This window comes from Rattus norvegicus, chromosome 1, assembly GCF_021556685.1.
Source record: "Rattus norvegicus strain SHRSP/BbbUtx chromosome 1, alternate assembly SHRSP_T2T, whole genome shotgun sequence".
Lineage (NCBI taxonomy): Eukaryota > Metazoa > Chordata > Mammalia > Rodentia > Muridae > Rattus > Rattus norvegicus.
Window position 1 is genome coordinate 14,053,744 of NC_141534.1, and position 12,353 is coordinate 14,066,096.

General features: G+C 44.9%; 1 protein-coding gene and 1 long non-coding RNA gene across 11 annotated transcripts in view; one reads left to right on the forward strand and one right to left on the reverse strand.

Moving 5' to 3' along the window:
* Nucleotides 1-12,353, reverse strand: part of Ect2l (epithelial cell transforming 2 like) — an 80,539-nt gene that overhangs the window by 43,431 nt on the left and 24,755 nt on the right. For all 10 annotated transcript variants that reach the window (NM_001447352.1, NM_001447351.1, XM_087559502.1 and 7 more), the window contains 1 exon segment: nucleotides 1,024-1,186. In NM_001447352.1, the coding sequence (NP_001434281.1) occupies nucleotides 1,024-1,186 (163 nt within the window).
* LOC148006846 (uncharacterized) lies at nucleotides 6,810-10,555 on the forward strand. The gene is made up of 2 exons (XR_015649044.1): nucleotides 6,810-7,565; nucleotides 10,315-10,555. It is a non-coding gene; the product is annotated as an uncharacterized LOC148006846 (long non-coding RNA).

Sequence of the window (12,353 nt, forward strand, 5' to 3'; positions counted from 1 at the left end):
TGGTTCATTGAAATCACAATTTAGACAAACTATGAAAAACAATTAAGTTAGGCACAGTGGTGTGAACTCACACACCTGTAGTCCCAGATCCTAGGTGTGTGGGGTAGGAAGTACACTGTGAGCGCAGGAGTTCTAGGGCAGACTGGGAAATATAGCAAGACCATAAAAAACAGACTGTGTGTGTGTATGTGCGTATGTGCATGTGTGTGTATGTGTGTGTGCATGTGTGTATATGTGTATGAATGTGTATGTGTGTATGTGTGTGTATGTGTGTATGTGTGTGTATGTGTGTATGTGTGTGTATGTGTGCATGTATATGTATGTATGTGTGTATGTATGTGTGTATATGTATGTATGTGTGCGTGCATATGTATGTATGTGTGCGTGCATATGTATGTATGTGTGTGTATGTGTGTATGTGTGTACGTATGTGTGTGTATATGTATGTATGTGTGTATGTGTATGTGTTTTATGTGTGTGTATGTGTGTGTATGTGTGCGTGTATATGTATGTATGTATGTGTGTGTATGTGTGTGTATGTGTGCGTGTATATGTATGTGTGTGTGTGTGTGTGTGTGTGTGTGTAGGTATGAGAACAGGCAAGTATGTGCCAATGGATGCCAGAGAACAACTTTGGGAGTTGGCCTTTGCCTTCCACCATGTTTGAAACAAGGCCTCTCCTGTTGTTGACCACAGCAGGCTGGCCGGCCCATAAGTGTCCAGGAGTTTTCTTGTCTCCCTTCCCATCTTGCTTAGGGGTACACACAGGGACCATTGATGTATGCTGCCATGTTCAGCTTTCCACAGGCCGTGGGTTCAAACACAGGTACTCACTCGTGCCGCAAGCACCTTTGCCCACTGAGCCAGTTTCTTCCCAGCCCTCCATTCTGTCCCCCAAGGGGCACTTAACTATGGTTGAGGCTCCCTCCACTATTGCTTCAGGGAAGAGAGCCACCCTGAGTGACCCACTGCAGATTACTTTGTGTCCCATTACTAGGAAGCAAGAGAAGTAGGAGGGGAAACCTGCTCCGTTAGGAACTTCCAGGGCCAGCTGACTTGAGCAGCTGCACACAAGTCCTTTGGATTCAGAAAGGAAAAGATGTAAAGAGAAATGCAGCGCGGTAACACTGTCGAGAAATCCACTCTGGCCACCTGCTTCCTTTCCGAAAGCCAGTCTTGGATGAACCTACAAGGAAAGGCACAGAAACGTAGTTCTTAATACTGCCATCTAATGGTAACTGGAGATCCTGTAAAGACACCAGTCATTGTTATTTTCCAATGTTCTGCTATAAAATAATTAAATCAGGGGCTTGTAAGTTGTAGTATGCCTCCCTAACCTAAGCATATATACATATACATATATATATATATATATATATATATATATATATATATATATATGCACTCATATGTGTACCTGAAGAGGCTAGAAGAGGGTATCAAATCTCCTGGAACTGGAGCTACAGAGGTAGTGAGCCATCGGTGGGTGCTGGGAATCAAACACAGATCCTCTGGAAAATTAGCCAGTGCTCTTAACCTCTGAGCTATCTCTCTACCAGCAGTTCTCATACCCGTGGGCTATGACTCTTTTGGAAAACCCCTATCTCCAAGCATATTTATATTAGTGAAATTATAACTTTGAAGTATCAACAAAAATACTTTATTATTGGGGGTCACCACAACATGAGGGTTCTAATGAGTCACAGCATTAGGAAGGTTGAGAATCACTAGAAGTCTAGCCCCATTTAAATATATATTTTTATTTATGTGTACACATGTGCGTATGCATGTACACACACACACACACACACACACACACGCACGCATGTGTACAGCTTAACACATGACTGTTCTCTTTATATGTTGGTGATAAAATGTAAAATGTTACAGTGCTGGCCACCAGTAGGCAATAGTCTTTGAGTTCCTACCGCTGGAGTAGGAAGGGTTGGAAACAATCCAGGCAGCAGAACCTCCAGTTTTCCCCTGGGATTCTGTCATCACTACCAACCCCAGTGGAATCTCAGACATCTGTGACAAGCTTAGGTGTTTGGAAAGTTAAAGTTTTGCTCATCAAGAACCTATCACAACACATTTTGAGGTCCTTGGCACTGCAGGACTTTCTCCCACTGCTAAGTGGTCACTACTACCTAATTTTATGGGGCCCCAGTGGACACAGACAAGCTCATCAGCAGAAAGGTCATGATACTAAACAAGCCTCATCCTGCAATGGGTCTTCTCTGAGTTAAAATTCTAAGAGGGTGGCTTGAACCTCTGCATGTTTCATAGAAATGGGAACGGAATTCCTATCAAGAAAAGACCATAGCATCTTGCTGAACATCGGTGACACCAAGAGGTAGTCTTGACCACTGCTTTACCAAAACCGATGGCTCGATCCAGAGCCTCACCTACAAGTCCCCAGATGTAAAACAGGAAGGTTCCCTGATGAAAATCATCCAGCACTGGGAGTGGCAGTTCCCTTCAGCATAATAAAGAACTGTTGCTAATCCACCTGGTCTATATCATCCTGGGACATGGCCATGTTTTAAAGCAAGCGCTTCCTTTGGAAATGTTGAGGAACATCTCTGTGGAAACCAGCTAGCTTTATGCCCCGCAGCAGAATCACAACAGTGAATTTTCCATAAGCCACCAGAATATCTGACAAGAACTTCTTCCAATTCACAAACAACAAGCCGTCATTTGCCAGACAGCAGTGGCATGCGCCTTTACGCAAGCACTCAGAAGTAGATCTCTATGAGTTTGAGGCTAGCCTGGTCTACAAAGCTAGTTACAGTACAGCCAGGGCTACACAGAGAAACCCAGTCTTGGGGCAGGGACAGGGAGGCCCTCATTATCCATGAAGCCACACGGATCATAGATTTTTACCAAGCTTAAGTAAAGCTCTTCTGTGTCTTTGGTTATTTAAAATTGTAATCATGACTCCCCTTCAAATGCTAAAGCTGCTATTGGCATCCAGGCATCAGTTCAGCGTAGAGTGTACACGTCTTTATTTTCTCCATGCTCATTCTTATGAAAAGAACTGTTATGCTTTCACTCTTCTTTTTCATGCTCCGTTTGACCTTGAGATAGACATCTGCCATTACTCTTGAGGAGTTACTATAAGCACCTTATGACTATCCTTCTTCCTCCCCCGTGCTCCTTCATGAAATTGCTGTACAATGCCATCCTCCGAGTTCCCAAGGATTTCACAGACCCAGAGAAGGGCATCCGGGTCATCCTAGAGGGACAACGGCAGCACATAACTGATGCCCAAGGAATGGAAGTAGACAGGGTTGAAGAAGGGTTCAAAGAAGTCAAGTTTCTACTAAAGATGTGGGCGGACCTCACCACAGAAGCCTTCTATGACTTCTCAGTGTTCTGCATTTCTCTCCCCACTTGGCCAGCTGTATGAGATCTCGTTGATTCTTCAGCTGAGAACAAACATACAAAACCTAGTGCAGCTAGGATTACATGAAGGAGTCTCAAGTTCCAGGGGCTGGACTGAGAAGGGGCTGACCCTTCATGATGGACTCTTTCCATGGCTTAGCAGAGAACTCTGTCAGCAGACCCAGCTTAGCTCAATGGAAGAAAGGGGGCTGAGTGCCTAGTATCTTTTTTTTTTCACTATAATTCTCTGTTCCCCTCTGCCGTGCAATAGATACACATCACATCATCAAATCATGCAGGCCACGCCCCTGCATTTGCACTCCCACAGGACCACACAGCCCATTGCCTAGGCTGTGCTTCGATAGAAGGTAAGATCACTACTGTCACCTCTCTGTTTATGTGCATTTTCTCTGGTGTGGTGAGGGAGGAGGAGGTAGTTGATATGGCAGTGGGAGGAGCACGAGTTGAGGAAAGGGGAGTCAGCGAGAGTGAGAGAGGGTTAAGAGTCTAATGAGAGTGCAATTATGACCACAATATATTCTATTTGTGTATGGAATTGTCAAAAACAAATAAATGGCATCCTATAAAAAAAAGTTTTCCTAATAAACTCTGTTCTACATGAACATTACATGGAACTTGTGTATGTGTGCCCTCTACTCAAGGCAGAAGATAGTTCATGACATACAGAAGGCACTCAATAAATACTTGTTAAATAAACACATTATGGGCGGAAAGTGATAAATGTATATCCTACCCTTTGCAGGGAGAAGTCAGTGTCTGAAGATTTGCATTTGAATTTTTGTGAGAGAGCCCTACATGCTTTGATGGGTTTGCATTTGAGAGAGAGAGAGAGAGAGAGAGAGAGAGAGAGAGAGAGAGAGAGAGAGAGAGAAGCAAGCAAGTTGGCCTCGAGAAAAAGAACCTTCATTTGTTACTTTTGCGGAGGACCAGGGTTCAGGTCCCACATGGCGGCTCACAACCACCCATATAGAACTCCAGTTTCAGGAAATCTGATGTTCCCTCTGACCTCTGAGGGCATCAGGCACACATGAGGTGCACATGATGTGCAGGCAAAACACTCATACCCATAAAATAAATAAAGAGAGAAATCATTTGCAGCTGGACATGGGGGCACAAGCCTGCAGTCCAGCACTCAGGACACTGAGACTTCCTGTTCTCTTCTGCTCAAGAGACTGTGTGTTAACTGTACAAGAATGCATACCAAAACACTGGCCATTTGTCGCCCACACCTGGCAATGTGAGTTTGATCCCTAGAGCCCACATAAAGGTAGAAGAAAGGAACCAACTCCACAAGCTGTCCTATGATCTCCAAACACAGGTTGTGGGACAAGGATATCCCCAACACATAGCTCCGCATATACACAATAGTAATAAACTTATTAAATTCTTTAAACAAATGACCAAAAGCACAGTAATTTGAGGAAACGGGATAGAATCGTGGGCCGGGAATCTGATCGTTTCTGGACCTTGCTGTAGTCACTTCCATCCAATGCATGGCTTCTTGGAGGGTTTTGTGCAATGAACTGGCTTGTTTCTGGTGGGTTTCATGCTCTGCTTTCCAGGTTTCGTGGGCCTATATTTACCACTTTCCACTTTCCGCTGGCACACTTAGGATTTGTGCTACAGATGTGGCTTTGTGTCATCTGACTTATAATCTTAATTGTTTGGGGAGTGATTTGGGGAGTGATTTTACTCTAATCAACTGATAATGGGAGCATAGATTTTTTTAATTGAACTAAAATTCAAAACAAAAGTATATTTGCTTGATTTTTCTTGTGTCTAGACAGTTTTTTATTTTCTTTAAATCTGTGCTACTGAAAGGGACAGACTTCTTTTCCCTTTAAGGTGGTAAGTTCTACACAAGATAACATTCCCTTCCCAGCTAGAGCTGTTGCTACGTTATAAAAATGTGCTTCATTTATCCCTACTTTTAATATCCAGGCCATGCTGTTCTGAACTGTCAATCACTTCTCCTAATTGGCTGACAAGAGGGCATTGGAGAGATTGCCCGATGGGTAGGAATCATGATAGATTCACTCAGCGTGGCGAAGGCTGAGTTAAAGGTGAGGGAGCAAAGTAACTAGCCTGCCCTCCACAAAACCATCAAGAAATGGAAGACACAGGCACATTGAGCCACTGTGCACTGGGAGGGTAGGTCTAGAAGTCGGAAGTCTGGATGCAGTAAGAAACTCTGCACTGGACTCTGGACCACGAAGGAAAATGTAGTGCTCTATCCACAAAGAAAAGACATTGCTAGACCAATAGGGGAATAGCTGGTTAGGTCTGTGGTTGGACAGGAGAACGGAATCCATGCTGGCATGTATTGGACGAACTTTGATTTTTCGTCAGTGTTCCTTGCTAGAAAATACATGCTCAAGGGCTCAGTTTGTAAAGCACTCGCCTTCCAAACACGAGGAACTAAATTAAGTTCTATCACCAGAACCCAACTGTGCCGGTGTCCATGGGTCATCCCAGAGCTGAGAACTGGGTAACGGGAAGATCCCTGGGCCTTGTCAGCTGGCATAGTATACTTGGCAAATCCAGGGTAAAGGGAGACCCTGTCTTCAAAACTAGGTGGATGGTGCCTGAGGAGCAAAACTCAAGATCGTTTCTTGAACTTCACATGTATGTGTCTACACATGTACCTACACCACACACACATGTACACCTGCTCACATACTAATTCGAAAGTAGAAAGAAAATCCACACAGATATCCCGAGGCTTACGAGAAACACATTCACACCTTACTCTCACGTATTAAAGGAAAACAATGCAACCTTGTTACAAAGGTCTACTTCTGAGCTATCGACAACTCAACTTTACTCAAGTGGAGGAATCCCGATGGAAAGGGCAAAGAAACTATCTGTCTTACTCTTGCCACTCTGCTGTTACAAATGATTGAACAGTAATGTTTGTTTTTAAAATGAGAGGCCACTTACTTCCTGATATGTTTTACGTGTACCTGTTTCCTGGCCTTGTTACTACTGTTTGTTATTGGTGTCTATGCATCCTAGTCATACTCAGAGATGAACAGAGCCTTAAATGATTTGCCGTCGTGTCAGCCTGACGGCAGAGTTGTGGATGTACAGGGCTGGCGCTGGGTGCTATCCACAGATGTGTCATTTGGGACTCTTCTCAGTACTGATGATAAAATGCATGCAATGACTGTGTCGTTTCCTTTGAAATTAACATTCGAACTGAGCTAGACAGCGGATACTCCGAGAACAGAGAACAGTTAATCCCCCAAAGGATTAGGGTTCTGACAACAGTTGGGTAGAATTTATAACCCGTTTGCTCCTCCTCTTTTGCTAAAGATTTATTTATATTTGAGTGCGTGGGCGCCTGTGTGTGCACACACATGCACAGGTGGCCTTGGAGACCGGAAGACAGTATTAAATTCCCTGGAGCTGGAGTTACTAGCACTTGGAACTCTTAGTAGATTCTGGGAACCAATCTCAGGGCCTCCCAGGAAGCAGCAAGCACTCTTACCTTCTGAGCCATCTTTCCTCCAGTCCCTTTGAGATAAAACTTACTCTCGCTCTGGAATTTTAAGAAGATGAGGAAAATATATAAAGCCAGAATGTTTTCAGCCAGTTTTCCTTGAAGCGCTGGGGACATAGCCCAGCGTATCACGTGTGCTAGGCAAGAACTCCATCCATGAGCTATCTCCTGGCCCTTGGGTCTTTGAGGCAGGGTTTCTCTGCATGTGGTTCACCCTGGCATGTCTTATGTCTGTGCCTGGTCTGCTCTGCCACGAGGCTTGCCTTGAAGAATAGTGACTCTTAGGCAAGGGGAGCAGAAAATGACCTAATTGTTTTAGAAGAATCCATGCCTGGGAAGCAGGAGGAAGTTCTTCAGTAAGAACACCAGGCTCATTGCTTTTGCACTTAATGTTGCCAGGGAAGAGAAACAATAACGAGTAAGGAGAAAATGGAAGCAACACGCTTTGCTCTTTTTCTTGTGACAAGGATGGTTTTATCTAAATAATTCATAGCAAGGCTTCGCAGCTGCGTCACTGAATGTACAATGTGTGCTTTCAAAAACAGCAGAGCTCAGTGCTGGGAGATTTGAATCTCATTTTCTGATAAGAAGCAGAAAGATGATGCCAAAATGATGAGAGAAGCAGCTGAGGGGACAGTGGAGAGGTGGCCTGGAGAGGGTGAGTAGATTTGGATGCCGTCTTTGTTTTCCCGTTGTCTAGGCAGCACCGCTTAGTCTAGAGGCTTCTTTAAAACACTAATGGCAAGCACGGGTCCGACGTGCAGTTCATACACCAGTTTCAGCCCACTGCATAGATGAAGACGACAGGGTGAGAAGCCCCATCAGCCGCCCAAGCACACTTTCGAATCCAAGATTCATCCTCTAGGAGTTTGTCCTCAAGCAATGATTGAGGATAGGGCCAAGGATTGAACTAAAAGATGTTCCTGTGTGTGTTGTTTCTATAGCAAACACCAGGAGAAACAAGCCAAGTGTCTGAAATAAGTTATGGTATATTTATCAAGCTTAAGAGCTCTTCTTAGAAGTCAAAACTCTGAAGTGAAAAATAATCCATGTACCATTCTGAAATATGTAGGAGTGCTGGGGGGATATAATAATATTTTTAAAGGATAATCTCTGCCAAGGTAATAAAAAAGCAAACCTATAATTTACCGAAATAAAACATACGCAGGCAGATACACAGATACACACACACATACACAGAGAGAGAGAGAGAGAGAGAGAAAGAGAGAGAGAGAGAAGAGAGAGAGAGGGAGAGGGAGGGGGAGGGAGGGAGGGGGAGAGACAGAGAGAGGGAGAGGGAGGGAGGGGGAGGGAGGGGGAGAGACAGAGACAGAGAGAGAGGAAGGGAGAAGGAGGGGGAGGGAGGGAGGGAGAGGGAGGGGGAGAGACAGACAGAGAGAAAGGGAGAGGGAGGGGGAGGGAGGGAGGGAGAGGGAGGGGGAGAGACAGAGACAGAGACAGACAGAGAGAAAGGGAGAGGGAGGGGGATGGGGGGAGGAGGAGGGAGGGGGAGAGACAGAGAGACAGAGAGAGAGAGAGAGTGTTAAGGCAGTGAGGAGCTAAGATGGAGACACTCTAGAGAGTTGAGCCCTTGAACGTCATTTCTGCCTTTTCTTCTTGTTTTTACTCTCATTGGGAACATGGAGGCTGTCAGCTGGGATGCAAGAGTAAAGGTCTAGGGGCAGGACTAGAATCAGAAAAGACATGCCCTTTCCATTAGCATAAGGTCCAAATCAAGGACTGTTGAGTGCTCAAGCCTTAAAGGAGAAGGCTCTGGAAAGCCCAGGGAAGAACAGAAAATATGGCAGAAGGAGTCCAAGAGCTGGAACATGGAGAGGGAGGGAGGGCAGTCTGGTGAAATGCTGTCTTCTGGATTTGACATGGCTAATGTACCAAGTGTTTGGGAAACACAGCAGCCCTGTCTACCCGCATGAGACCTACAGGCACATGTGCACAGTAAGAGTGAAAGTAGGAGGGGGTTAGCCGGAAAGACAAAGGGAATCTACCGGAGGAGGTAATAAGACAGAATATTGAGTGTGTAATATGCTCAATTCATTGCACACATGTGTAAACTGTCAAAGGTTATTTTTTTTTTAATCTAAAAAAAGAGGAGCTGATGAGATGGCTCAGTGTTTAAGAGCATTGGCTGCTCTTCCAGAGGTCCTGAGTTCAATTCCCAGCAACCACAGGGTGGCTCACCTCCATCTAGAAGAGGGTCTGATGCCCTCTGCTGGCCAGCAGATGTATGTGCAGCCGAGCACTCATACACTAAATAAATACATTTTCTAAAATTCTAAAAAAGAAAGGTCTGCTGAAAAGTACTGACTGTATTTAGTATAGAAACATAAAAAAATTGCTGAGGAAAAGAGAAACTCACGATTCCTAGGAGAAGGAAGCATTCTGTCTGCTCTCACAACCCAAGGCAGGTCTCTTCCTCAGAAGAACTCCGCCAGGAGAGCAGTGAGACAAGAAGCAGCGCATGAACTCAGAAATCAGTGGAACAGAAGAGACAGCCGAAGCTGTAAGGGAAGTACATTCAAATATGCAGAGGGAATCCAGGTACCGCAGGGGCAGTTTTAACGTCATTTGGAAAACAAAGATATCTTTTAAAGTAAAGGAGGACAGTTATTGAAATGAAGGCTGGGATGGAAGAAAAATTTGAAAGTGAAGGAGAGGAAATGAGGGACTCTAGAGCAAGAGCTGAACTGTGAGGATACCACGGAGTCATGGAGATTTATGACGGATATGAAGTTATACAACTTGGTGTGAGTACTGATAGTGTTTACCTCTGAATCTCCCTCAAAGGCCCGTATATACGTGCCTTTGGTATTCGTGTCCAGTTTGGTGTAGTTGAGAGATAGTGGAGCTGAAGGTTTGGAGCCGTCAGGAGGAAGTTGGGTCACTGGAGGCAATGCCTTCACAGGCATGGAGGAATCCAGCCCCTTCCTGTCCTTGTCCCCTGGCTCCCTGTTGAGAAGTGTAGCTTCCTCTGGTGGTGCTCCCACTCCCGGGTGTCCACTGCAGGCCCACAAGCCCAAAGATGGGAAGTTCCAAAACTAAGCCGAAAGAAAGCATTCGTCCTTTGAAGCTGGCTATCTTAGGTATTTGTTACAGTGGCAAAAACCCGAATGCTATATGCCCATATAGTTATAAACTATAACTATAATCCAGAACATGGATTTTCTAGAATCTCAGGCAACTTCGGATACATACTCATGAGTGTTTTTTTCCTGGCAGCAAATTCAGAATTTTTACAACATCTTAAATACTCCTTCTCAAAAGGACATATTATCCAAAATTATTTTAGAACCAAAGGGCTATTATGGGCATATTTGTTGTGCTTTTTTGGCTCCTTGATGTATTCATTAATACATCCGATACCGATTGGATCTCTTCTTTTATTTCAGGCTCTCAAAAATAAGAAAGAAAAGGAATCAGGGAGAAAGAGAGGAAGCCAGCTGTGGAAGTGCATACCTGTGACCACAGTCGCCGGGAGTCAGAAGCAAGCGTCAGATAACAAGTTCAAAGCTGCTATGGTCTATGTACAGAATCTTATAATGGCTAAAGCTACAGGGTGAGACCCTACCTCAAAAAACAAAACAAGGGGTTGAGAGGTGGCTCAGCAATTAAAATTACGTGCAACTTTTACGGTGGGCCTGGGATTATTTCCCGGCGCCTCCACGGTGACTCATAACCAACTCTGGCTCCAGGGGATCAAAGCTCTCTTCGCCCTACACAGCACCAGTCTGGCCCGTGTTATGCATATTTACCTGTGAGTAAACACTCACACATAAAATAAACATGAGTCTTAAACAAAACAAAGGCAGGAAGGAAAATAACACAAAATTCCTGCATTTATAGAGCTTATAGTCTGATTCCAAAAAAAGGCATAAATTAAAAAAAAAAAAACTAACAACAAACAACGGATAGCCTCTTAGATGTACTAAATCTTCTAGCAAACACATTTAGCCACTGTTGAATTGTTGAGGTCAGCTGGCCGGGGAGGCTTCCATGAAGGAGCTGAGTGGAGGATAAGCAACTCACAGAAGAGGGCGGTCAGGGAAGACCTTTCTAAGCATAAGGGAAGATCAAAGTCATGGGCACTAAGGAACTACCAAGAGCTGGGAGAGCAGGGAACTGTGGAGGGAAGTGGTCAGAAGGAAGGCTGAGAGGCTGGAGAGACGGCTCAGTGAGTGATTGCTGTGCAAGCATGAGGACCTGAATTTGGATCCCAGCATCCTTATAGAAAGCTAGACACGGCCACATGCGTGCCTAGTACCCCAGCATCACCAGAGGTAGAGGTGAGAGGACTGCTGGGAACTTCTGGGTGCCAGCCCGAGATTCAGTAAAAGACCTTGTCTCAAGGTCATGTGGTTGAGTGTGTTAGAGCACAACATTCCTCTGGCCTCCATGAGCGCATGTGCACCTGCACACAGACACACAGACACACACACACACACACACACACAGATACACACACCACACCACACATATATACCACACACAATAATAACGATGAAGAAGAGACAATGGGTGGACTGGCACTATTGCTTCAGTCTTGGGGATCTCATGAAGGGGTAACAATGTGGGCAAATTGGCACCACCACAGGTTAACACCGACTCTCTGTGAAGGAAGGAGCTGAGAACGACAGAGACGCTTGGTTAGAGACTGCGGCTACAGCTCAGACAGACGTGCAGACGAATGGATGGAGGGAACTGAGGAAGCTTCCTGGAGCTTGAGAGTCACTGGACACGTGATGGTTAGACGAGAACTGTGTTTCTCACTCTTGAGATGGAAAGGCTAGTGGTATCAACTCTTAACAGGGAAAGAGAAAGTGGTCAAGTTTTGCCTGCGAAAATAACATTTTAAGGAGATAGATTCAAGATTCTAAAAAAATGAATAAATGTCAAGTCAGCAGTTGGGTGTGAGATTTGGGTAGCACAGGAGATGTCTGAACCAAAAATAAAAACTGTGTGATACAGAAATGATAAATGAAATCCACGGGCGTAGATTAAGGGGCCTACAAAGCAGGTAGGAGAAGCAAGGCAGAACGGACGGGAGGAGAGTCCACACTTAAGGACGCAGTGCTTGTGAAACGTTAACGTTCTTCATCCAAGGGCCACGGGGAAGAGGGAAGACAGAAGCATGTTGTTGTACAGGAGCCACAGGTAAAGCATCTCTGGGAGGAAGGACTTGATCTTACTGAACACTGCAGGGAGACCAAGGGAGGTAGAATTCAAGCACACATCCTCTGCTGGGACAAGCACCAGCCAACGAGAACTAAGAACCTGGGAGGCATCGGTGGTCCTGATGCGGAGGAGAAGAAGGGCTCAGGGCTGACAGTGAAGGCTTCGGGGATTTTATTTTTTGCTTGTTTATTTATATTCTTTTCTGGTTTTGATTTAGGGAAAATATCTATTTGTGTGTGTGTGTGTGTGTGTGTGT